At 40.9% G+C, this 26,823-nt stretch overlaps 1 protein-coding gene across 1 annotated transcript in view; it reads left to right on the top strand.

Annotated features, from left to right (window-relative positions):
• The window catches only part of ARGLU1 (arginine and glutamate rich 1), a 25,627-nt gene extending 589 nt beyond the window's left edge, over positions 1–25,038 (top strand). Inside the window, exons 2-4 of the mRNA XM_077753903.1 lie at positions 7,485–7,710; positions 10,010–10,093; positions 24,216–25,038. Coding sequence (XP_077610029.1) covers positions 7,485–7,710; positions 10,010–10,093; positions 24,216–24,380 — 475 coding nt within the window. The 3' untranslated portion in view covers positions 24,381–25,038. The remainder of the gene's footprint in view (positions 1–7,484; positions 7,711–10,009; positions 10,094–24,215) is intronic.
• Positions 25,039–26,823: the final 1,785 nt, after the last annotated feature.

Genomic DNA, 26,823 nt, shown 5'->3' with positions numbered 1-26,823 from the left:
GCGCGGTGGGCAGAGGGGGCGGCCGGACCCCGCAGGGCGAGTGGGGAGCCTGGGGCGGGACGGACCCCCGTCCCGGGAGGCAAATCCCGGGGCTGGCGCAGGGAGGGCTTGGAGCGGAGAACGCGATTTTGGCGCGAGAGCGGAGCCGAGTGCCGGAAGTAGGGGGTGGAGTTGAGCGAGGGGCCGAGAGGGGCGGCCGGGGCCCGTGAGGGCGTGGGGTGAGCGAGCCGGTGGGTAGGGATGGAGGGCGCTTGCGGAGCCGCTGGGAAGGGGGGAGCGGGAGGGGTTAACCCTTGGGACGACGCACCTTGCAGCTGGCCAGAGCTTTCTAGTATCGAAGCTTCCGTTTGCGACAGGGCCGCTCGGGAAATGAGACCCCGTTGGCCCCAGCGGTACAGCCAGAGGTGCACCTCATGTTAGGGTGTCCCTTTCTGTTAAAGATGTCGCGGTTGCTCTTCTTTCGAGCCTGCTCGTTTTGTGTGTGTGATTCTGTGAGCTGTAAAAACAAAGTTGCACAACCTTGAGCCTGCAGTACGGCGAGTTTTGACGCTTGAACTCACCTGCATAAGCGTCATCCCAATCAAAAGTTACTCCATCCTTGTACTTCATTATTGTCGCCGGGTACTCCTCGGCAGCGAACGTAGGAGGTGCGGTCCTGTGTGGGGTTTTCCCTTGCGTACTTCCGACGAGAGGACACTGGGGTAGTTGCTTTTATTTTTGCGTCTCTCAGGTACGGACCTTAACGTGGGGGAAATGAGTGACAGTGAGGTTCCCAACTTGAAATACTGTTTGGATAAAAGTGTCTGGGGAAAAAGTCACCTCAAGCATTTCTAGGTCCAAGTGTAGGTGCAAATAATTCTAAGCTGCCCATCTTTTGGTCTGAGAATGCAGGGTTTTGTTTCGGTGTAAGACCGTGGTACCCTGATGCTCTGGTATTCATTCCCCAAAGCCGGGTGGAAGGGTAGTGTTAGATGTGAACTCTCGCGTTTCACAGCCACGTTTCTCAGCTCTTCCGCTGGTGTTTAGAAAGTGCACACGAGGTAGGAGAATTACCCGAATTTTCTGAGACAGACATAGGTACTGAATTGTTCAGGGGCTTTACGTTTTTCTGCAGCTGAGTTTGTATTTTGTAGATTTTCCGGCAGAGTGAGTTTCTAAGGAGCAAAGTTTGCAAGCAAGAGTTACAGGACTGGAGCACTAACTGCTCTTAGTGCCTGGACGGCTATTCCGCTGCACATGTTCATTTTTCCTTCATGGGGAAGCGTTGGCGGTGATACGTATGTGAACACCAGATAGGTACAAGTCATTGTTCTGCAGCAAACCTTGATTACATAGGATCCAGGGTTTTCTGGTCTGGAACAAGATCCTTAACTGTAAAAACGAACTCAAATAAATGTCAACTGATGAACCTTTTAAAACTTTCTGAAGTCATCTCTGAGATGATTTTTCTGCATGAAAACAGGTGTCCAAAGAAAAATTATATGCCATTCACTGAAAAGCTACGACGTGTAGGAAAAGTAAAAGGAAACTTGGTATGCAGAGAATAATTGGAAGCATTTAGCAAGCTGCACGTGAATAGCAGAGACGAAAACCAGGGATTAAAAGAGAAAATCGGGCAGCTGTATAGTTCCACGTTGGCAGCAGCAGCACGTTACCATCGCATTCGTGAAGGGCAGGGGCAGAGCGGGCAGCCACCTATATATTGGATTCCTGTGCGCCATGCAGTAGGCACTTCTTAATACGGGTGAGGCCATGGAAATACCACCGAGGGAGCCAGGGGCCTTAGCAGTTGTGTGCCTACAAGTCTCTGTTGGTTAACTCATTCTTTCATCTCATACATATTGAGCATTTAATAAGAGCCGGGCACTGTGCTTGGTGCTGCTGATGTAAGGATAGTCCACCCCTCTGTAAGAAGCCTAAAGACTGCCAGGTGGGTACGTAATAATAGTGTGGTGAGTTCAGTGAAGGTGATGGGACTGTAAAAAGGAAGATCTTAGGTGGGTAAACACCTTCATTCTCCTAAGGAGTGAGTGGTAGGTAAAAATAAGAGACTGCCGGGCAAGGCATAGGAAGGTACCTGTGGACCAAAGCAGAGTCCCCGCCCCCTCCCCCAAATAAAGGGAGGGAGGGGGGCTGAATGGCCTTAAAGTGGGGTAAAACACTAAAGACATGGGGTCCCTTTATTCCAGGGAGGTAAATAGAGGCTGGGAATCATATTAAGGAGCTTGGATTTCTTCCTAGAAACAGGAAACATTTTGAGGAGGTAAATGGGATGAGCTTTTTTTCTCCCCCAAAAGCCAGAGCACCCAATGCTCTATGGGATAGATAACCAGTTACAGGAAGACCACACAGGAGTAGTGAGGGTGCGGTTGTTGGAATGGGAAAGAGGGACAGGTTTAAGAAACATTTAGTGCAAATAAAACTGGATTGGAACATAAAGGAGAAAGCATTAATGTTGGTTCCCGTGTTTATGTTGTGGCTGTTGCACCCCGAGTACAAAATGTTTAAGGAACTGTTATGTGGCAGACTGTGGTTAAAATGCCAGAAAACTGGCAGGTCAGGGACGAGGTGTTATCCAGGGGAGTTTCTACTGGCACTTCCACTCTCGGCACTTAAATCTGGATATAGTGAGTTTATTCACGGTTGATATGGGAGCCTGAAGCCTGGAGGAAACCTTGAGAGTAGACAGAATTATCCAGGTGGAGTGTGGAGGCAAAAGAGCAGTTGGCTCACAGGACTGAGAGGACCTGGGGGAATGTTTGTTGGAGGAAGACAGGCGCTTCCTGGAAGCAGAGAAGGGACAGCAGAGTGCACAGTGTCCAAGTACCTGGAAAAGGGTCCGTGGGAGGTGAGAGACTGCAAAATGGGAATACGCTGTTGGGCTTAACTAATTTTGTGGTAATAACGGAAACCAGATTGCTTTGCTATCTACAATTGTGAGGCCTTGAATACATCACCTAACTGTGAAGCTGGATTTCTTATTTCTGAAATGAAGATACTGGTCTTCCTTAGGAAGATGAGAAACCGCACACTTACGGTAACTAGACATACCATATGATGGGCCTCCATACGTGGCGTAATATAATTTGTGTACACACAGCCACATGGAGCCTGGTGAGTTTATGAAGTGCTCTTGTGAGTTATATTAATGTTATAAAAGGCAGAGCTTAACATTAAACATTTTTTTTCTCATGTTTGACTAACTAATTCACATGTTTCAAAATTGAATTCAGAAGTTTACCTCTTCCCTGTGTCCCAGACATTTAGTGTGGTTCTCTCTCCTTATCATTTTCATATGTATTCTATTGAGATGCTTTGTGCATGTTGAGAAAATGGACAGCTATAAATGACTTGCAGCAAATCAGGAAATGTTAATGAGTATAATAATTTATTGTAGCCTGTGATAGTCCAGGTGTGAATATGCTTAGTATTCAAGTGCATGACAGGTTGAGAGCCTTTTGAATTAAAGTGTCTAAGCTGAACTGGGATCTGTACAGTGACCCTTAGAGTACTTGATGAGCTCATTGTGAGAGCAGAGAACAGCTTTTGTGAGCCAATCCAGTATGTGGAACTGTATTTCCAGGAAGTTAGGGCTTTAAGACAAAGTATAAGGGCATAAGATCTAGCTGATGTTGATAAGAAATTTATGACTTTTTAAAAGAATTTGAGTCGTTACATATTTTTGCATGCCTTTGCCTTTGTAGGGTAGTATAGTGCCTGGATGATTAGCTTTGGAGTCTGCCTAGGTTTGGAGTCCTCTCTTAGCAAAATGCAGTGAGCTGCAGCCCAGCTCCTGAGCTATTCCTGTGCCTCAGGAACCATCAGAGGTGTAAGTGATGACATGATGTGTAAAGCTGTTGGCACAGTATTTGGTCCCTGTTCAGTGCTGAATTAATGCTGTCTGCTGATGTTAGGAAGCACTTCCTAGAAGGAAGCTCCTAGGGTTTTCATACATGTTGAAATATTTGTGTACAGTATTTAAAATAAAATTGCCGGTTGCTGTGTTCAAAGTCATACTCTAGTTTAAAAGTGCTGTATTGCTGGCCCTTTACTGTTTTAGTAGTTATGATTTTAGAGTTGATGGTGACTGGAGTTTTTAAAATACCTGAGAGCATGGAGAAAATGGGACCTAGTGTTACACATACTACCATCGAAAACTTGAAGGTTGTGATTCAACCCTTTCAGCACTGGCACAAATTCTTGGCAAGGGAGTATATTCAGTAGAGGAGCCTGAGGAAGAGAGTAGAGCTACTAAAGAATATCAGGAAAGTGACCACTCCTATGGCAAAAATTTGAAGGAGCAGGGCACCTGGGTGGCTCAGTCGGTTAAGCATCTGACTCTTGATTTTGGCTCAGGTCATGGTTCATGGGATCAAGCCATGTGATATGCTTTGTGGTGGCAGAACAGGGATTTGGGATTTTTTTTTCTCCCTCTCTGCCCCCTCCCACCCCCCCACCCCCGCTCATGCACACACGTTTTCCCTCTTCTCTCTCTCTCTTTCAAAATAAATAAAAACTTAAAAAGTTTTAAGGAGTAGATAGGCAGTGACATGAAATGGTATGTTTTTTATTATTAAGATGCTGATGAGCAAAAGTGGTCTTTTTCCCCCAAGAACATATCAGTGCCCCTTATGAAAGTTAGCCTTATAGCTCTTTATCATTGATTATGATAATAAGCTTGTCATCAGTAAAGATGAACTGCTTAATTCAATTGTACATGTGTTTTCCTGAATCCAGTGTGGGGAGAGGGGAATTGAAACATTATTGAGAGTAACTTTTTCAGTGCTAAATCTGAAAAATCGCTTTAAAAAAATTTTTTTGTACTAAAATAACAGTAAGTTACTAAGAATAGCAACAACAGAAAGTTATATTGTTCATAATACTTGTAGGGGAGCCATTCTGCTGTGGCGCCCTGACCTTGCCTGTCACCAGGGGGGACAGAGCAGCAAGGCTTAATTGCGGTCACCGTGGTGTGCCCTGGGCTTCCTCTAGGAACAAAGGGAGATAAGCAGCCTTGTGAGAAACTCCACGAGGCCTTTTCTCATCCTCTCAGTTTCATTTGAGCTTGGGACTTTCCACTTGCCCTCCCCTCTGGGCTATAAAACCGCTGAGCTGTCCTTAGAATTGACTCCTTAGCAGCAGAACAGCCCACTGCCTATGCCTGTATTGCATGTCACCTGTCCCCTCTGGTTTGGTGTCCACGAGTGGGACCAGGAACAGAGCTGACACTGTGCTGATCTGGCTTTTGCTGTAAGTAATAAACTGAATTTATTTAGGCTTATTTTCTCCTTACCAAATCTGTGGAAATGTGACCCCATTAGCCATTGTGCTATTGCTATTACTCAGGGACTGCTTGACAAAAAACCCTGAATATGTATCAGGTCTCTTCCATCTTTACCAAATTCCTAAGTTATTTGTCAACTTTTCTAGTGATAAACTAGCCCAAAGCCTTATTCCATTTTTCTCTCTCCTTTTTACTTGGTAAAGTTTTAATTGAAACTTTTTTACATTGTCCTTATGAGTTGAGTTGCACCATTTTTGACATTTTAAGAGAAAATTTCGTCTTAGGTTTCTTTACCAGCAAAAGTATGTTTGCTTTGCGGGGAGTGGTGTATACTTTTTTTACATAAACTTTCCAACTTCTGCAAAAGTGGAGAGAGTATTATGATCTTAATATACCCATCATCTAGGTTTGACAGTTATCAGACTTATTTCAGCTTAATGTTTTTCTCTTTGGGTGAGGTAGAGAAACAAAATGATTTCCTTGAGATAACGTCTGGCAATTCATTTTAGTATTGGGATAGATAGCTATTCTGTTTTATTGAGCTGTCATAGGTAAAGGCTTATTGAAACTACCTTAAACTATTTTATTGGAAGTTGAATAGGGAAAGGAGCATTGTTTAGAGTATTTGTTAGGCTTTTGTATCTTTTTAAATAAAAATGGATAATTTAGTGTTGGGAGGAAATATTTAAGAAAACAGGCCACAGAATCTTCAGAATGGGTAATGCATATATCTGGAACCAAAAATAAATTGTGCTTTTTCAAGTGGCTACTATCTCATTGACAGAAAAACATAATAGATTATAAATGCAGAAACTGAAATGAATCAGAATGCTAAAGAGATACTGGTGTTAGTATGGTATCAGTGTGAATAAGTAACAGGAGTTGAGAATAAAAAAAAGCACTTGAGTGGGAATTGAATCCTCCCCCACCCCCAAAATACAGTTTAGTTGAAGTGGATTAGGGTGTTTAAAGGTTGCTTAGACACTATAAAATCTTTACTAAACACGTAAATTGAATGACTGGCTCATACATATTTATGAGTCATCAAAAGATATAAAGGTTACAGGTTGTATTTAATTTTATGGGTTGTGAGAAAGTTGAAGCATTAATAATAATAAATTGGCCTGTTAGGATTTAGGTATACTTCCAGAGCCTCAGAATTTATTATTAATTCAGTACAAATTACCGTCTCAAAATAACAATGTGAGCTACGTATGTAATTTAAAATTTTCTAGTAGTCCTGTTAAACCAGTGAACTTTTAATACATTCCCAGTCTTTATTAAAATATTGTCATTTTAACACGTAAACACAGATATTTATAAGAGCTTTTATATCTTTACATTGTACTAATCTTCAGTTCAGACTAGACATATGTGACCAGTAGCTATTCTTTTGGATATTAGTGATATCAAATGTACATGGTTTCCACTATAGTGCCTTGATAAATGTCAGTATTTTCAGTGCAGTGTCATTTTGAGTAAATAAGCTGGTTTATATTCTCTGAATTGGATCAAAATAATTAAAACTGTATCATGCTTCATTGAACTTTTTATTAGAATTGGCAGTATATTTTCATCTACCCTCCCACATCTTGAAGAGCTTTTAATTGAAAATTAACCAAAGAAAGGAGGTACAGTAGGAGGTATTAGGTTCAGAACCTGAATTAAGTTGGTCTGTGTTTTCAGAAAAAGCTACATTACATTGCTTTGGCAGTCTGAATCTCCAAGTCTCTATTTATTCTGATTTTGCTAGTGAGGGGGATGGAGTTAGTCTGAATTGCTTGCTTCATAATATTTTCTCCTGACTTCTCCTGAAGCTCAACCCTTAGACTGAGTGGATTGGCGAATGAGTGAATCCATGCACTTAGCAGTTTGTCCTTCCATTAAAAAGTTGGTAACAAAGTAGACTTCTTGTTTCAGATGTCTGCTTACAGTTCTTAAATTAGAACTAATGAATTAAGCTCTTTGTATAGTCATTTTGGATTTGGAGAGTGACAGCTAACAAAACATGGCTTCGTACTTGTTTGAGTTTCTGAGTTACTGCATCCCTGAACATCTTGGTATTTAGTATGTCTTTGAATGTTGCACGAAAATTATAAAATCCTAGAATCCGGCTGAATGTTTTACAGACTTATAGCTAGGTTTCATTATTTGGTTTCCTTGTGTCATCTAAGTCCCTTTTTTCTACTTTGTTGGTTAGTCGGCAGCAGGAAATAGAAGAAAAACTCATCGAGGAAGAAACAGCACGAAGAGTGGAAGAATTAGTGGCAAAAAGGGTAGAGGAAGAATTGGAGAAAAGGAAGGATGAAATCGAGCGAGAAGTTCTCCGAAGGGTGGAGGAAGCCAAGCGCATCATGGAAAAGCAGTTGCTCGAAGAACTCGAGCGACAGAGACAAGCTGAGCTTGCAGCACAAAAAGCCAGAGAGGTAACGCTCGGTCGTTTGGAAAGTAGAGACAGTCCATGGCAAAACTTTCAGTGTCGGGTGTGCCTCCTGCTCAGTTCAGAAAGAGATGGAATACAGACTAATTCCTTTCTCATCTAAACTTAACATTGCTGCGAAAGTTAATTTTTTAGCCTATTCAGAAGTGCTGACTGATATTTCAAAGTTATTTTCATAAAACGCATTCAAGGATACTTTTTGATTTAATGGAACTGGCTTACATATTTGAGAAGTGTTTGAAACTTTTGCCATGGCTGCAGGACTTACATTCTTTTTTGGGAGGGTGGCGGGAGACAGGGAGTGGTAAAGGGAAAAGGTTAAAAATCCACCTGTGGTTATGTATTCTTCTTTTCTGTTTATCATTCTTACTGCCTAGACTGTGAGAGGCTTTTTGCCTTCAGTCAGATTACAAAGAGCAGGGCCTAACATTGAGTGACAGCACCTGCTTTTGATAAATAGGTTTTCTTGCTCTTCTTTTTTTCCTTCTTTTATCCCTTACCCCCTCCCCCAAATCCTGCTTCAACACAATGGACTAATTCTAGCATTCTGATCATAAGGCCCTCCATTTTCCTAATGTGTTTCAAGGAATCTTTTTAGGAAAAATGTCCAGATTATTCATCCACTTTTTTTAGTATCTACTAACAACTCCTTTTTTTCTCTAGAGAGTTATGAAGGAACAGGTTGTCCTTGTCTGGAGTCAAGCTAAACACATGATTTGTTTTATCAGCAGCTGGAGCAGAAGTTGAAAATGTCTTTCTGTGAGACAGTAATTTGCTACTGAAGCTTTATGGCTTATTTGCACTGATTACTCCAGGTTCCTAAAACTTGTTGAAAGTCACTGAAACACTCAAGGCAAATTACTTTACAGTGCTGAGTGTCCCTTGACATAGTTTGCATAATGAATACAAATTCCATTGGTGTGTGCCATAGAAAATCCTGTAGTTCTATTTTCTTGAACTTTAATATTTGACTCAAAATATATGTCTTGTACCATTGTGAATCTTGGCATTATTACAGGCAAGTTGGCATCATACTAAATCTGTCTTGTTTTCCAGTAAGCTTAGCTTTTCAAGTGCATTTTCCCTTGTGCTGTCTTTAAGTAGATACACGTGTCTCTATTTGGTAGCTATCACAGACTGTGCGATTGAAATGTATGAAATTTTACTTCTATCAGTGCTTTTAATAATGAAGATAATTTTGGAGTAATGGTGCTGTCTTGTAGCGAGTTATTAATCATAGGAAGATTTTTTTCTCTTCATTTGCTTTTTGTTTCATATTAACAATTTTTTTTTTTACACGGACACAACCCTCTGACAGTCTTTCCAAATATTAAAATCATTTGAATATGTATGCTGTGATCTGAACACTGCCCAAACCATCAAGCAGTCTTCATATAGTTTGCATTATAAAATCTCATTAAATTCTCCAATAAAACATAAATTACAGAATTTTATTTCCGGACCATGCACCCCCTGGATTCCTGAATTTCAGTTCAGACTGTAGATGACAAGATAAGCTGCCTTTAGAAATGGTCAACATCTGAATGTTAAGTCCATTCTCCCCATGGAAGAAGCCCTTAGTTCCATGAAGTATGGATTACCATTTGTATTTTTCACTAACAGTAAATGTATTTTTCTTATTAATTGTTTGCCTTAGGAATGATGAATTACATTTTTTGTTCCTTCTTACCATAAACATCTGCATTCCTCAGCTCAGCCTTCCTTGTATGTTGTTCCTTTATAAATGGTTGAGCTGCTGATGCAGGTCTTGCCAAGCTAACAGTACAAATCATTTTAAAGAGGAAGCTGGCGCGTATGGCAGCCGAGGAGCACACTCTGCAGGACACTGGACAAGACAGTAAATACTCAACTTTTAATGCTGATTAAAGGAGTATAGGTAAAGAATACGTAGGTATACATAATTGGTGAGACAAATATTCACTTTATTTATATTTTATATATTATTTTTTTAATTTGGTAAATACTATCCAGTTTTGTAGTTGTCCTTGTTGATTTGTGTGATATTAAAGTATTAGTAGTAATTGCCAGGAAACTATCATTAGGGAGGGTTTAGTCGGTTGCTGTTTGGACTGGGAGGGATGATTTAAATTTAGTGCTAGAAACAAATTTTAGTGGCTGCACAGTTTATCGTTTGTCAGACAGAAGGTAGCTGTAAAGCTGCCCTCTAAGTCAGCTCGAAAAAGTTCAGAGGAAGATTAGTAAATATTTATCAGTGAAAATAAACATTTTATTTTTCTAACATCTTAACCTGTCCTCCCCTTTAGGAGGAAGAACGTGCAAAACGTGAGGAGCTAGAGCGAATACTGGAAGAGAATAACCGAAAAATTGCAGAAGCACAAGCCAAACTGGTACGTGTGGAGGGCACACGGGAAGCATTTCTGTTTGCTTTGCTTTGTCAGATTCTGTGGGATGATTTTGTGCTTTTTAACAGACCCGTTTTTTAAGAGCGTTTGGGGCTGTTTTCAGGGATTTGAGGTAAGAGCAGAAATGGTTTGTGAGATTTTAGCTGGCATCTTCCAGGGGAATCTATCCGGGGCTATCCAGAAATTCTAGTGACTCTGGAGAGCATTCTAAAATTTGCAGTGCTTTAAAAGAGGGTTCCTGGGAGAATTGTAGTATCGCCAGTTCCAGAGTTTTTCTGTCTTAACCTCATCTACGTTTTTCTGCCTGAATAGTACAAAAGCTTGGAAGTATTTAAAAGGCAGCACTTCAGGTCACATCAGTGACCTTGTTCCCTCTCAGTTACTAGTGAAGTATGGAGGGAGTCTGTATCTGATAGCGTGTCAGATTCATAAGCTCTTTTTCTGATTCCAAGTTTGTAATCTAGCAAGGAATACGGACACTTCTGTAATTATGACCCACAGGTCACACAGGTGATGTGGAGCAACTTAAAAGTTTATATTTGGGGGCGCCTGGGTGGCTCCGTCAGTTCAGTGTCCGACTTCAGCTCAGGTCATGATCTCACAGTTCTTGAGTTCGAGCCCGGCGTCGGGCTCTGTGCTGACAGTTCATAGCCTGGAGCCTGCTTCAGATTCTGTGACTCCCTTTCTCTCTGCCCCTCCCCTGTTCGCACTCTGTCTCTCTCTTTCTCAGAAATTAAAAATTTTAAAAAGTGTATATTCTGAAGCAGTCTTGGTGTGAGGAAGAAAATAGAACGAAATGACTGTGGATATAAAAAATCCAGGAAACAAAAGGAAGACTGGCATTGAAGGAAAAACTTTTCTTTCCCCCAAGAAAGTGGCATATAGGAATTCTACTTTGAAGTAAGAATCTAAATCAGAGGTGGAAGGGAAGTTACTTAGGGTGAATGGAGAATGAGAGCTGGTTAGTTCCCAGGAATGCAGACATGACCCAGAAGAGGGACTCTTGGCTCTAAATCTCTTAGAAAAGTATTGTTTACTTAGAAATATGTTGACACCAATACAGTCATAGGAAGACATTTGCTGCAAAGTCCTACTGTTGTATGAGGAAGAAAGCAAGTTGTAAGCTCCAGTTAAGTGGCTTAGGAAAAAAACAAATTCTGTGACTGTGTTTATAAAGGCACAAAATGATGAGTTGGTCTAAGTAATTAATTGACAGTGGATCCCAATGAGAGTAGGGGTGAAGGAAGACCATAAATAATGTGTCCCAGAGTTTGTAAGAATGTAAAAAGTTGAAACTAGGGGACAGTTGGTTCCAAGGCATAATCTTTTAGAAGATGGTGTGCTCTAAAAAAGCCAATCCTGGAAATGGCCTAAGCAACTTAATGAGGATGACACCAGGATTCTTAGTTCACATGCTGTCCTGTTATTGTAAAAGTCATAGCGAAAGGGAAGGACTTAATCCTGCTTTCCCAATGAGAAGACCTTAAAATCTCTTGTGGTAGAACAGGCACTATGAAAGTGAAATGGATGAGGACCCATTCTCAGATCCGTCCCTACGCTCTTATTAATGAGTATGTTATCATGCTTTTTTAGTGATTTCTGTGTAAGAAGAAAATCTCAGTGCAGGTAGGAGGAAGGAAGATGTAAAGCATGAGCCTTAATTTGAGTCTTGAGTGTTGAGCTTTTTTGAAAGGTAAATACAGTGTGGTTTATAGGGCATAGGTATTTCCAGAAGGGTGGGACAGTATAGCTGGTATTTAAAACATTGAACCAGAATTGCCAGGCGGCTGGAATTCCTCTTAGAACATGATCCGAGATTGGATAGCATAGGGAGTTCCGTTTGGGAGGGCCTGGACTGCCAGATTGTGACTTCTAGAGCAGCGCTCCTCCACTACTTACACCCTGCAAAGATCCCTCTGATCCCGGGGTAACTGGGTGCCTAGGGAAACTTGGGCTCTCTATATTTCTTTTGGCAATTTTCTTTGTTTACCCACATGCACCATAAAAATAGGACTTTCGGTGTGTCGTTACTGGGAAAAGATCAGCAAGCTTATTCTAGAGCCACTGCTTTTCAAGTGGTGGTAATCGGCCAGTTTTTGTTTTTGTCTTTTAATCCTAATTTGTCTCAGACTATGTTTGCAAAATACAATTAAGATGAATTACTAGAAAAATGATGTCAAGTGGCTATAAAAGCTTCTAAAACACTCCTGGTTTCTACATATCTTGTTACGGATCCATTATGGTTTGCAGACTGTTGCTGATTCATGGGTCATACCTAGACCAGCACTGTTCTGGAACATTTGGGTTTGGCAGAATAGACTGCAGCGAGACTGTTCATAGTGCCTGTCATCAGTAAAACTTGAGTGAAAAAGGGGCGCCTGGGTGGCTTAGTCAGCTAAGCATCCGACTTTCGCTTAGGTCATGATCTCGCGGTTCGTGGGTTTGAGCCCCTCGTCGGGCTCTATGCTGACTGCCAGCTCAGAGCCTGGAGCCTATTTCAGAGTCTTTATCTCCCTCTCTCTCTGACCCTCCCCTGCTCACGCTGTCTCTCTCTCTCTCTCCTAGAAATAAGTAAATTAAAAAAAAAAAAAAAAACTTGAGTGAAAAAATATCTTGGAGAAAAAAGAGTTTGAATTTGAGAGTATTTGGCAAGAATTTGGACATAACTCATTTGTTTCCTGTGCATGATAATGTTGGAAGCTCGAGAAATAATTGTCAGTGTTGCAGAAGTTTTTTATTTGGCTCTATTGGTAGTTGCTTGCTTGCAGGCAAACCAGAGAGCATCCTTTCTTTGTGTAGGAAAAGACAGAAAGTTACTGCGTAAAGATGCCAGCAACACATAGAGACTTGCATTTTTGTTGTCCATTCCTCATCCTCTCAATTTTCAGCAAGTTCTTTAATCTTTTTACACATTTATTGGGAAATAACTAGTGGAAAAGAATTCTCTTTAAAAGAACAGATATTTAAGAAAGGGAAATATGCCCGTGTTGTAGACAGTCCGGGACTTTTCCTGAGTGTGTCTGTAGTGCTAGTTTATCTTGTTGAAGCAACAGTTCTGTTTGTCTTTACGGCGTACTAAGTATGCCAGCACTGTGGGCTGGGTCATTGCATAGTGAGAAGAATGGGGTGCATTCTTAACTCTTAGAGGGCAAGAGGGCGGAAGAGGGAGCAGCCAAGCTTTCACTGTTCACATCATCCATATTGAGAATTTGTTGTGTGTAAAAACCAGTTGATAAGACATTAGGTTCTCTGTAAGTATTTAATGTATTAATTGTGGAACAAGGACAATTCCAAGACAAGTTAACTAGTAATACAAAAATACTAGGTAGTCCTATGGATAACGTGTGATAACTGACCGTCCTGGATCTTAGAAGAGATCTGCGTGAGCTGGGCCTCAGTGGATAGTTGGAAATTGTACTTACGATGGGGACAGGCATGTGAGGAAATGGAGCAGTGCAGAGGCCTTTTCGGGCCTTCAAATACAGGCAGGAGTGTGTATCCCTCTCTGGATAGTGGGATAGGCTGCAGCAGAGAAGCAGCTTTCTGTGTAGCCAAGAAGGTGGTGAGATAAGCAATGGTAGTTGAGGTTCCAAAGCAGATTAAAGGAGGGTGGGGAGAGAAGGTTCCCTAGAGGGTTTTTCTTAAACATTGTAACTGTTAAAGAATAGTACAAGGATTTCTTAGAAGTCAGTAAAGAAGACCAGCTCCCTAATAGAAAAAGAAACCAGAAAGAATTCACTCACACATGGAGAATGGAAAGTGCTGTCATAAATTGTTGACAATATGGCAAAACAAAGGACTCCCCTCCCTCCTTTCTTTTTCTCGAATGCTAAATACCAATAGAAAAAGACTTTTTCCCCTCATGCCAAGTGTTGTTGGCAAGGATGTATAAAGGGACCTTTTTATGTGGTGATTCTGGGAGTTGAAATGTCTGTGACCATTTTAGAAAATAACAGTCAATCAGTAAATATCAGGAGCCTTTAGTTAATTTTATTCCTAAGAATTTTATCTTAAGAAAAGTAAATCAGATACAAATATATTAATAAAACAGTTTTATCCTTATTTAGAATAGTGAAAATTTTCCAGGTGTTCAGATCACTTATACAGTTGGTTTTTCTTTAGTCAGAAACTCTTTGTTAAGACATGGGAAATAGCTAAATGCAAAATTTTTGTGTACATTATGATCCTGCTAATTTGAAAAGTATATTTGCACAGTGTAGTAGATGGGGGAAAATGCTAGGAATAGTTCTCTCTAATTGGTAGACTTATATGTGGCTTTATACTTTTCTCTACTTTTTACCTTTTCTATAACTAACATATATCACTTTTATGATCACATAAAAATAATTAGTAGAGAAAGTAAATTTAAACCACATTTTGACTAACTTTTAATTAGATCCTTATGACAAAAGCTCAAAGATTGATCACAGTAATGATCTGTAACAAGGAACGTATTAGCTTAGCCCCATGGGCTTTCTCATGTGAAATTCATGTTAGGTGCTCTAGACCAGGAGTAGTTTTTGCTCACATCGGTTCCAAATTGTTTGTCAAGATGTTTGATTTTATCTGTCCAGAAGGAGGCAAAAGAACATTAACCAACAGACATGCTTGATTAATAAAATCAAACAAGAATTAATTCACATGTGTCTTGGCTTGACGGGACTTAGCTTTTTGGCAGATTGGTATCTGGTTCCGGGTTACCACTGGCAGTGCACAGCTGTCTTAACATATTTGAGAAGCTGTTGTTCGTACAATGGCGATTTTTAATTTTTTTTTTTTAATGTTAAAAATAGTACTGAAAAAAATTTTTTTTTTTTACTCCTCCACAGAAGTTTTTTGTGATGTGCTTGGGAAAAGCCCAGGTATTATTCTGAAATGGGTATGAATCATACTTATTTAGAAAGGGAAAGAGACTAAGAAAAGTGATAGATGTTGCTGTGGAATTCGGTGTCCTGCGGGAGGCTGTAGCAACACAAGAAAATGACCCTCAAACTATCCCTTGGTGAGTGGTAGTGGTAGTAAAATGGAATCTGGTTAATTTGCAAATAAATAACTATAATAAGAGGCAGACTGACAATTTCTAATAAAATTATAAACGTACTGACAAAAGGAAAAATTAATTTTACTTGGGAAACATTGTTTGGAATTTTTAAAATACATACAAATCCTAAGTTTGAGATCTACCATGTATTTCCTCTCTTATTTATTATTAAAAACAGTTTCCTTGTGGCTCCTAGGTGGCTCGGTTGGTTGAGTATCTGACTCTTGATTTTGGCTCTGCTCATGATCCCAAGGTCATGAGATTGAGCCCTGCATCAGGCTCCGATGCTCTCTCCTTCTCCCTCTGCCCCCTCCCCTTTGCACATGCACTTGCTCCATCTCTGTCTCTCTCAAATTGCCAAATAGGGAGATTTACCATGTTCATTGTACTTACCGCTTTATACTTCACTCTTTTGAGAAATGAAAAAATAATACCATGTTTGGAAGTTGATTATATGTGAACTGTGTTCCTTATACTCAAAGTAAACTGGATCTCACTTTGCAATTAAGAGATATTTTTGGGAGTGCCTGGGTGGCTCAGTTGGTTAAGTGTCTAGCTTTTCGACTCACGTCATGATTTCAACAGTTTGTGGGTTTGAGCCCCATGTAGGGCTCTGTGCTGACAGCCCAGAGCCTGGAGCCTGCTTCCGATTCTGTGTCTCCCTTTCTCTGCCCCTCCCCCACTCATGCTGTTTCTCTGTCTCAAAAATAAACATTAAAAAAAAGATCTCTGGAAAATGCCCCCCACCACACACAAAGTTATTTATGTGTTTTGTGTGCTCATCTCTGGAACCTGTTACCTTAGTAACATTAGTTACTGTGTGTGGCCCCAAAAAAGTCTTTGCAGGTATGATTAAGTTAAAAGTCTTGGGGTGTTTATCCACTGTGCCCTAAACGCTATTACACATATCATTATAAGAGGAAGGGAGAGGGGGCTCTCACCACAGTGCACACAGGAGAGGCTGAAGGCAGCGGAGAGAGATTGGAAGATTCTGGCCTTGAAGATTGGAGTGATGTGGTCAGGAGACGGAGAGTCCTGGCAGTCCCCAGGAGCTGGAAGAAGCAAGGAATAGACTCCTCTAGAGCCTCCTGAGGGAGTGGGACCTTTTGATTTTGGACCAGTGATACTGACTTCGAACTTCTGGCCTCCAGGATAGTTTTCTGTCGTCTGGAACTACTTAGTTTGTTACCTGAATATGCGCAAGTAGTTTTGGAGTTGGACAGTTAAAGGTCGGGAGGATTCTGAGGCACATGATAGAAAATGCCTATACTGCCTTACAAAAAGACCGTTGGTAGAAATAGAGACTTTAAAGGAAGAGGATGTTGCTGCAAACTAGAGGGAAGGAGGTCCTCACAGTGTAGGGGTGGGACACCTGCGTGGCTTGTGCCCGACGGCTGTGTAGAAGGTGGGGCTCGTGAGTGTTGAACTTGCAGAAGTCTAAGCTGTTTCTAAGTGAAGTGTTGAAGGTACAGTCTGGTTTCCTCCCCTGGCTGTTAATAGTAAAATTCAAGAAGAGATGGAGGAAAGAATGGATAGGTAAAATGGAATGAGCCAGGGCTTGATGTTTGGAGAAAATTTCAGCCTATCTACACCACAGAAGATGCTGTAAAGTTAGGAGGCTTTACTGTTAGACAGACTGGAAAGAAGGCCAAGGCTGGGGCCGAACAACCATTTGCTAGGGCTGATGACATTATGCCTGTGACTCAGAAGTTCCTCCAGCCAAGTTAGCAAACACCAGGAGTCAATGAGATTATCCAGGAAAGATCTGTGGCGGAGCATCTTGTCCAGTGGCCTGCAGATGTGGGCGACCCACGGTGTTTGTGAGGGTGCCGCATCAGCAGAGACACTGCCGCCTTGGACTGAAGAGGACCGGGGGGTGGGGGGAGCACCACGAGGAAGGGCTCGCAGACTCCACTTGGAGAGGAAAAGGTGACCTGAGGACAGAACAGAGAAATTTGGAGATGCTGGTCTGAAAGATTGGAGCAGTGCGTGTACACAAGCCGCGAACCCCTGGCAGCCGTGAAGAGGCTAGAAGCAGCCAGGGAAAGTTTCCCTCTGAGAACCTGCAGAAGGAAGGGGCCCTGTCAGTACCTTCAGTTCCGATGATACTGACTTGGGACGACTTTGCTTCCAGGAAGAACTTCTGTTTTCATAAGCTGTCCCGTTCGTGGTAATTTGTTACAGTGGTTATAGGAGACGAGTGCAGTTGGAAAAAGAATCGGCATTTATAGTAGAGTGTGCATCTCTAAGCTGAGAGAGCACAGGACTAAGTGATACATGTAGTCAATAGTGACGTACTTAACACATTTTAAGAGAGACCAGTACAGACGGCTTGACACCGAATGCAAATGTCAAATACTTTAACTTTAAATGTAAAGTGGTGGAGAGTTAGGGAAGAGTGTTTAGTCCGTGAGAGGATTGTTTTCTTTCTTTTTTTTTTTTAATTTTTTTAATGTTTTATTTATTTTTGAGAGAGAGAGAGACAGCATGAGCAGGGGAGGGTCAGAGAGAGAGGGAGACACAGAATCTGAAGCAGGCTCCAGGCTCTGAGCTGTCAGCACAGAGCCCAATGTGGGGCTCGAACCCACAATCCGTGAGATAATGACCTGAGCTGAAGTTGGATGCTCAACCGACTGAGCCACCCAGGCGCCCCGCTGTGAGAGGCTTGTTTTCAACTGATAAGACAAGAAGCTCATTTAAGATGATGTTAATGTATTTTGGGCAACAGTGTTTTGAAATTTTTCTGCCATTACCAAATTGGCACTGTACAGTGTAGATGAAGAACAGAAAGTCAACCAGAAACCCGCTGAAAGCTTGTCAGAGATGGGGCTGGAATTGCTAAGGTGGTGGTAGAAACTGTAAAGAGAGAATGGACTTGGTGAACGATAGAAGCGTGCAGAGGTGGGAGGAAGAGGGGAGAGAAGGGGAGAGAATCTGGTGTAGGAACCAGAGGACGTCCTCATGCCGACAGCCAGCTATCAGCGGGCGGGCAGTGAGAAAACCTCCACACGAGGGAATGAGGGACCAGGGCAGACAGAAGCACCGACTTGAAAGAAAAGAGAACTTTCAGGGTATTGCTGAGTAAAAGAACCAATCTGGATGAGTTCATTTTAGGACATAAATGGTACAATCCTGAAGGTCTGAGCTTGGTGTTTGGGCAGTTACTGCAGAGCACTCTCTGCCGAGCGCCGGAGGCCAGTGATTTCCGTGTCGAGTATCCCATACAAGCCTCAGCTGTCAGGTCCTTCCTGAAGCCGTTGTGTCCACTTCAAGTAATACAGGATCTTGGGAGAAGTTATGTAATGTCGAAGTTCCAAAAATACATTTAAGATGATAGGTTAAGGTAACAGCTGGGAATTAAGTTGAGAAGGAAAGGGGCTAGAAGTGGCTGGTGATCAGAATTCTCTTTACATGGTAGCTGACAGCTAACGATATCCTGTGGTTTATACTGTGAAGAGGTAACAGAAAAACCAGTTTGCCACAGGAGGGGGATTGCTTTAAAAAAAAACTCTCATGTGATTTTTTTCACCTTGTACATTAATAACTCCAGAAAATTTTACTGATCCGTAATTTGTTAAGGGTCAGAACTAATTACTTCAAATTTCTGTCCATTACTTTTTTTATTCATTGTTTATCTAAAGTGGGATATACATTACACTTGTTACAGAGGTAAAGATGAATTAAAATCACAAATGGCAGAGTTTAACAGGGTGTGTGTCTGGAGAGTTTAAAACACAGAATCCACATTTCTGAGTGGTGGTATGATTCACCAAGTGTAATATTTTTTCATTCTTTCCCATCTGTAATCACTGCTGATAACAAGTATTTCTCTCTTTGTAGTTGTAAGATTTTGTACAACTTCAGATATATTTTTAGTAGGTTTCAGCATCCTTATTTGCTGAAAAAATGCTGCCAAGGATCACCTCGATGAACAGTTACAGGCAGTGTAAGGAGGAGAATGCTTAGAAAGGAGTAATTTTAATAAAGGGACTGGGACCTATGGGTAAAAGGGAGGTGGGACAGAAGGTACTGGAAGGGGTAAATAAGTTCTTGTAGAATGGTATACGTTGCTTTTATGTATTTCATCTCACCTGTCACTCTTCCGAGTGAGGTGCAGGGTTGAAAGCCACCTTTGTGAAGGTCCTGGACTTAACAGTGAAGAAGGCCCACCCTAATTCCACGGCTCTAGTGTGGTGGAGGTTAACTTTCTCTTGGGCCTCCATAACAGCACCCCGCTCCCCTGGGATAGTTCTTTCTTCTGCATAGCGTCTGCATAAATGACAGAAGGGTGGAGGAGTAGTGGACTTTCCGGCTTGTGAGCTCATTGGGAAGGAAATGGCCTGTGAGGCAGATTGCAGAGGGGGCTAGGGTGTAGGAGCACAGCTAGCAAATAAGTTGTAGGGTCAAACTTCACAGATGGATGGGGTAGGAAACCAATTTTTCATCATTTGAGAGCCACTGTATTAAAATAGATGGCTTTGGTTTTTGCCCAGCTACTCTTTTTTCTTTGCCCTGGTGTAATTGAATAACCTTTATGCTTAGTTTAAAGGTGTAATGGAACAAAGTACAAATATTTGAGTGTGAAGACAGGATATTCACCTGCTCACTTCATTTCTAAAAATCACTTCATTATCAGGTACTTCCCGTAGGGCACTGTATGCTCAGCACTGAGGGAGAGCCAGAGACTGCAGCCCCTCTTCTGGACAGTGCACTTCTGTCTCCTGGGTCTGTGAACCCGGATGACATTGAAACTTCCTTTACCCAGTCGAATTTCAGGGGCGCCTGGGTGGCTCAGTCTTGGACTTTGGCTCAGGTCATGAACTCGAGGCTCATGAGTTTGAGCCCCACATCGGGCTCTGTGCTGACAGCTCAGAGCCTGGAGCCTGCTTTGGATTCTATGTCTCCCTCTCTCTTTCTGCCCTTTCTCTGCCTCTGTCTGTCTGTCTCTCTCTTTTTCTCAAGAATAAATAAACATTTAAAAATAAAGTCAATTTCAGTGCAGATTTAGTATTTCCTATTTATGAAAGAAACTACTTTAAAAATCTAATTTATTTTAATTTAGGTAATGTGATCATATCATCCAGATGTATTTTTTAGAAAAATAAATGGTTTTATCTTTTTCCCCCATCCACCTACTTTTCATTCATATATTCAGTTATGTTTTTTGTCTATTTTTCCAGAGTTTAAAATGCATATTTTGGCAGATACAAATCCATGTATTTTTATTCTCCCCTTTTTGCAGAGAAATAGCATACTATATAGAACTATTTGGGACTTTGCGTTTCTTACTTAACAGTGTAACTTGGGGGTTTTTCCATTTCAGTATGTAGGGATTCCTGTTTCTGTGGGTTTTTTAAACTACACAGTATTTGAGAGGGCACATGTATTCCCATGAGTGGGGGAGGGACAGAGGGAGAGAAAGCATCTTAAGTAGGCTCCCTGCCCAGCTCAGAGCCTGGCCTTTGATCTCAGGACTGTGAGATCATGACCTGAGACAAAATCTGGAGTTTGACACTTAGCCAGCTGAGCCACCCCGGTGCCCCTACATAGTATCTATTGTATAGATTTTCCATGATTTAATAGTTCCATATTCAGGAATATTTAAATTTTTCCAGTCTTCTGCAAGCTGTGTTGCATTAAAAAAAAACCTTGTCCAGTTTTTTTAAACTTTTTTTTAAATGTTTATTTTTATTTTGGAAAGAGAGAGAGAAACATCACAAGTAGGAGAGGGGCAGAGAGGGAGACAGGATCTGAAGCGGGCTCCAGGCTCAGCTCTTAGCACAGAGCCCGATGCAAAGCTCAAACCCATCAACTGTAAGATCATGACCTGAGCTGAAGTCAGACACTTCACCAACTGAGCCACCCAGGTGCCCCAAAACCTTGTTCAATTTTGCATGTATGCAAGTGTTGTTTTAGAATATATTCCAGAAAATGCATTTGCTGGGTAAAGGTATTATGAAAATAGGATTTGGGTAAGTAGTGCCATAGTACTCTTCATGAGCTAGAATTTTGTATTTCACTTTTTAATTTGTCAGTGTGATAGGGTGAAAAATACTGTGTAATTTTGATTAGATTTCTCTTAAGGGTTGAAGCTGTGATGTTCAAACTCTTCACTCTTGAAGGATCTAATCTGCTTTGTTGAGGGCTCAGAACCATAGGGAACAGTGGATCTGGGTGTTCATATTGCTAAGGGTTTCAAGCATATGGACACAAAGTAAGGTTCTTGACTATTCTTTGATTCAGTTGTACTTGCCAAGCTCTTAGCTAAAATGTGTGATGATTTGTTAAAATTGGGTAAAGTAATTGGCATATGAACTTACTAAAGATGATCAGAAGTAGGTAATTCTTTTAAAATCATCAGCGAAAGTCTAAGCACCACAGTGGAGATTTGAAATGGATGTACAGGTAGGATTTCAATAGGAGAAGAGAAGGGGAGGCAAGATAGAAGCAAGCGGAATTTGAGAGAGTAGCAGACACACAGTTGGAGCCAGATTATAGAACGTCTTAAGAAGTGTGCTGATTTGGGAGGTTAGGCCATATTCTGCACGTGGTTGAAATCCCTGGAGGGCATGAGAGAACAGACCGATGTCCCCAAAGCTGTTAGACTGGTAGTGTTCACTCCGTAGGGTGCCGGTGGATGACGGGTAAAAACTGGAAACCGGGAAGCCATTTCAGCTCTGAGATGTGGGGCCCTGCGTGGGGGTGGGGAGGAGGGGTCTACAAACTGATGAGAGAATGGGATGGAAAAGAGCACCAAGGGAGGATTAACAAACTGGTTGGCTCTTTGCTTGCGTTGGGGAAGAAAGGAGACCGCATAACACTACAGGATATGGGTTGCAATAGAGAAGGTGGTAGAAGGGCTGATTTCTCTTCAGGTCAGTTGTGAGGGTTCTGAGTCTTGGACCTGTTGCAGAGCTCTCCTCGGAGCATGTCCCAAAGCCAGCTGTCGCTTAGGGCAGAGGTCTGAGAGAGACTGCTCTTTCACCTCACTGCTGGATTCTCCATCTTGCCTACTGACCAAATTCCCACTTTTTTCTTTCTAATTTTTTAATGTTTATTTCAAAAAAATTTTTTTTAACGTTTTATTTGTTTCTGAGAGAGAGAGAGGCAGCGTGAGCAGGGGAGATTCAGAGAGAGGGAGACACAGAATCTGAAGCAGGCTCCAGGCTCTGAGCTGTCAGCACAGAGCCTGACACAGGGCTCCAACCCACAAAACTGCGAGATCATGACCTGAGCTGAAGTCAGATGCTTAACCGACTGAGCCACCCAGGTGCCCCTAATGTTTATTTTTGAGAGAGAGAGAGAGAGAGAGAGAGAGAGAGAACGAATGGGGGAGGGACAGAGAGCGGGAGACAGAATCCGAAGCAGGCTCCAAGCTCTTAGCGGCCAGCAGAGCCTGACGCGGGGAACATTTTATGTTGCATACCAGAGTCTGTCATCTTTCCCGTCTTCTGCTGTAAAGCGATCAGTGGAGATAGGACTGATCACGTGGAGAGCCTTAATGTTTTGTGTTTTGGTTCTTTAAAATGTTTATTTTAAAGAGAGAGCACGTGAATGGGGCAGAGAGGGAGAAAAACCCAAGCAGGCCTCGTGGTGTTAGTGTGGAGTCCAATGTGGGGCTCTGTCTCAGGAACCATGAGATCATGGCCTGAGCGGAAATCAAGAGTCAAGAGACTTAACTGACTGAGCCACAGATTACCTGGAGCCTTAATGTTTTGAACCACAGTGTTTCGTATTAAAGAATATGTGGGAGGAGAAAGAATTTTTAAAAGCCTTCAAGTGAAGAGAAGAATGAATAAGGAACTCCTTAATAATTGTAGCTTTTGACTATCTAGAAAATAATTTTAGTAGAATAATGGAGATAGAAGTAATGACTTTAAAATTTGACCTTGGGAATAGGAAAGCATTCAAAGCGTGCAGTGAATGTTTTAAGATAAAGATTTAATAGGAAAAAGAGGACCATAGTGATCACTGAGAGTTAAAAACTGAAAGGGTTAGACGGCTTTTCTCAGTCTTGGCCCCATTAACATCTGGGATTGGATAATTGTTGGGGGGCTGACCTGTGCGCAGCAGGATGTTTACTAGCATGCCTGTCCTTTGCCCGCTAAATGCCAGGAGCCACTCCTCGTCCATGACCACCAGAATCCCCAGCACACATGGCCTAATGTCCCTTGGGCTGGAGGGGTAGACCTGCACCTGGGGTGGAAGTAAGGAAGTGGGCATGAAGGAGAGACAGTGAGGAGGGAGAATTCGAATGGCCTGAATTTTTTTTTTTTTTGCTGAAGAGGGGAAGTGTATAGACAGAAGGCCCTGCAGAAGTTAATTATACCAGTGTCCGTGAACCTGAAAAGCATAATCAGCCACTGAAAAGGGTCTTTATTTTTTTTCACTCCAGAGAAAGGGGTCTTTAGTATTTCTTGATTGTGTATTGACAATATAATGTAACCCCAGTAGAGATTTTTTTCTGTAACTTTTTTTTTTTTAAGTTTACTTACTTATTTTGAGAGAGAGAGAGAATGAGAATCCCAAGCAGGCTCTGAGCTGTCAGTGCAGAACTCACCTACCATGAGATTATGACCTGAGCTGAAATCAAAAGACGGATGCATAACTGACTGAGCCAGCCAGGTTTCTCTCTGTAACTTTTTCATGTCTAATTATAAATCTACTTCTAGTAATTGGTGGAAAACCTACTCTGAATAAGTCAGTGCCTTGGTTCATAATTGACAATCTGTTAATCCGATGCCCTGAAGGTGTGGATTAAAATAAGCACTAGGACAAAATCTATACTGATCTCAAGATACGATTTTTAGAAACTTTCATTTTCAAGTGTGTGCTTTTCTACAATTTTTAAATATATTTTTCATTAAGAAATCAGCATACGCAGAATTAATGGGTTCTTTTCTAATTCCACAATTCGGAAAGTTTTGTTACACTTAGGTAAGTTTTATTAAACATTCTGTAGTATGTTCCTGCTGATTGATTGTAAGTTGTCACCTAAGTTCCCAACGTTACTAATGGGAGACAGGAAATTGTTAGAAAGTTTTAATGTTTACTTTTAACTTTCAGGCTGAAGAACAGTTGAGAATTGTTGAAGAACAAAGAAAGATTCATGAGGAAAGGATGAAACTAGAACAAGAGCGACAACGTCAGCAAAAAGAAGAACAAAAAATTATCCTGGGCAAGGGGAAGTCCAGGCCCAAACTGTCCTTCTCACTAAAAACCCAGGATTAAATTGCAAACTCTGAACTTTTTACAAAGAAAAATGGAAAAACTTTGTATGGTAGCTTCATGTTGAAGTGGTTTTTTTTGTTTTTGTTTTGTTTTTTGTTTTTTTTTTTTTTTAATTTGGAAAATCTGGAAAAGTTAGCTTGTTCTAATAGGGGCTATGCTCTGCATTCCTTTTTCCCCCTTAACTTCCATTAAGTCAAATCCTTATCAGATCATTTTGTCTTCTGAAAAGTGATCTATTTTTCCCCTGTTTGGATTCGGTGTTAGTGGTCTGTAGGAGGAGCAGATCACTCTGTAAGCTGTGGATGGTCTGATAAGGTTTCACTGACCCATTGACTTCAGAGTTATACTCTGTCTATTACATCATAATGCTGGTTTTGCTGACTTTTTGTTTTTTTATATATTTATAAAAAAAGAAAAAGTTGGTAATTGCATTGGAAGCCCCCCAGGGTGTTCCTGGACCTGTGTGGTGTGTTGTTAACCAGTGTCCTTGATGTTCCTGATACAGGTAAGGAGACCAGTGGTCAGCTCTGGCACAGAATACATACCCAGTTCAGTATTGTCTCTGTTCCTTTGTTTTTATTTCATTGACAAAATCAAACCAGCATTCCCCATTGTGTAAATAAATGATTTTGCTGAATAAAGTAAAGTCTTAAATTCATATGTTGAAGCAATTTTTTTTAAAAGTTCTGTTAAGTCTTAAAGAGGGTGGTTTGCTTTTTGATGGTCGACAATTTAGGAATCCCAGAGCCATGCTATCTTTCCTCAGACTTCTAACATAGGACTTATATGTACATTAAATATACTCCTGCATTAGCGTTTCATACAGATACTTGATTTATGCTGCTACTGCAATTAAGACATCAGTATCACCTTTAAGAAAGACTAAGCACCCAGAAAAGGATTTAAATTCTCAGTCCTGTGCCTCTGTTTTAGGATATAAATGTTAGCACAAATTATACTTAATGAAGACCAGAAAAATGCTTCTAACAATTTATAGAACCTTAGATTATTTTCAAAGTGGGCCATCAGAAAGAACTTAGCTTTGTACTTTCACTAAAGGCTAAGGTAGTCAAATCCTCTTTGCTGTGGGGTGCCTGCACGTGTATTTTTGGGACAAACACATTTAAACTTCTTACAAGTTTTTGTTTCTGCATGTGATACCTTACGGATGACTCTTAATACACTAGAATCTGCCTCAGTTATCTACGTATGTTTAAGTCTACTGGTATTAAAACGTTTATTCACGAAAAGGATATGGATCTAAAAATGCTACCTGAGCTGCATAAACATGTCTTCAAAGTAGAGAACATGTTCTCCAATATTTTCGAGTCCATTTGCTAAGTCTTTCAAAGTGAAAACATAATGCACTGCCTAAATGGTAGATTATTTTGTGTGTGCATGCTAAGAAAAATGCTATTGCTTTAGTTTGAGCTCTTCAGTGAGTCTATTGTGGTAAGGAACAATATTATCAGTTTAAATATCTTTAAAGATAGACTTTTAAGTAGGCATGAACTGTAGTGAGAGAACTGACTTATACCTATTAATTACTCAAACATTCAGTTTATTTACCTAAAGATAGGTTGCTTCATGAATCCTTTTTTAACCTTTATTATAGGTTAGCTCTATTTCATGATTTTTTTTTTTTTAATGTAACTTATTTTGAGGGGAGTGCAGATCCATTGTTCTTGGGTTGTATATTTAAGTTTTGGGAACTGTTTATTTAAAAATTGTTTGGCTCTGCAAGTGTTACAAACATTGTATCTAAGAGAGTAGCCTGGACTTAAAATTTTAAATTAGCTTATGCGTGCCTTTTACTTTTTTTTAAATCTCTTACTGCCACATATGGTGTGAAATCACAGTAAGTTGCCTAGTGACATGGCAGTGTCGGCGGCTGTGGGAGACTCGCATCAGATATAAATTGTCCCTGTGCCAGGCTACAGGAAAGAGGAAGTGATTGTTAATAAAATACACCCAATCTTCTCTGTGCTGCAAAAGTGTGTACTAATTTGTTTTCTTCATTTGTTTCCACTGCCTTTGTGTACGTATTATAAAAGCTCAAATTCTCTCCCAATTAGCAGTTCAGATGTTCCCCAATTTATTAAATATGGCTTTACTCACAATTTGTTTTTTAGGTTATTCTTAATGCATTATAGAGTTAACTAATGACTGTTTACTTTTATTGCAGTATTTAAAGTATGTAGTTCTTGCAATTTCTATTGTGGAGTTTGCAGAATTATCAACTGTATAAACGAAACCTTTAAATTAGCTCGGTGTGAGGACTCTTTAATGCTTGCAAAGAGGGGAAGGGGTTTTTAATTAAAGATGGACCGCACCAGTTTCCCTTACAAAAATGTAGTCAGTGACCCAGCCATGTGGTTGTGCCTCTCCATGCCGTCAGCTACTTTGTGTGGCCACCAAACATTACTTACTCAGTAATGTTGCA

The sequence above is a fragment of the Crocuta crocuta genome, unplaced genomic scaffold, assembly GCF_008692635.1.
Source record: "Crocuta crocuta isolate KB4526 unplaced genomic scaffold, BGI_CrCroc_1.0 scaffold31, whole genome shotgun sequence".
NCBI classification, from domain to species: domain Eukaryota; kingdom Metazoa; phylum Chordata; class Mammalia; order Carnivora; family Hyaenidae; genus Crocuta; species Crocuta crocuta.
This window is presented reverse-complemented; position numbering and strand designations above follow the sequence as displayed.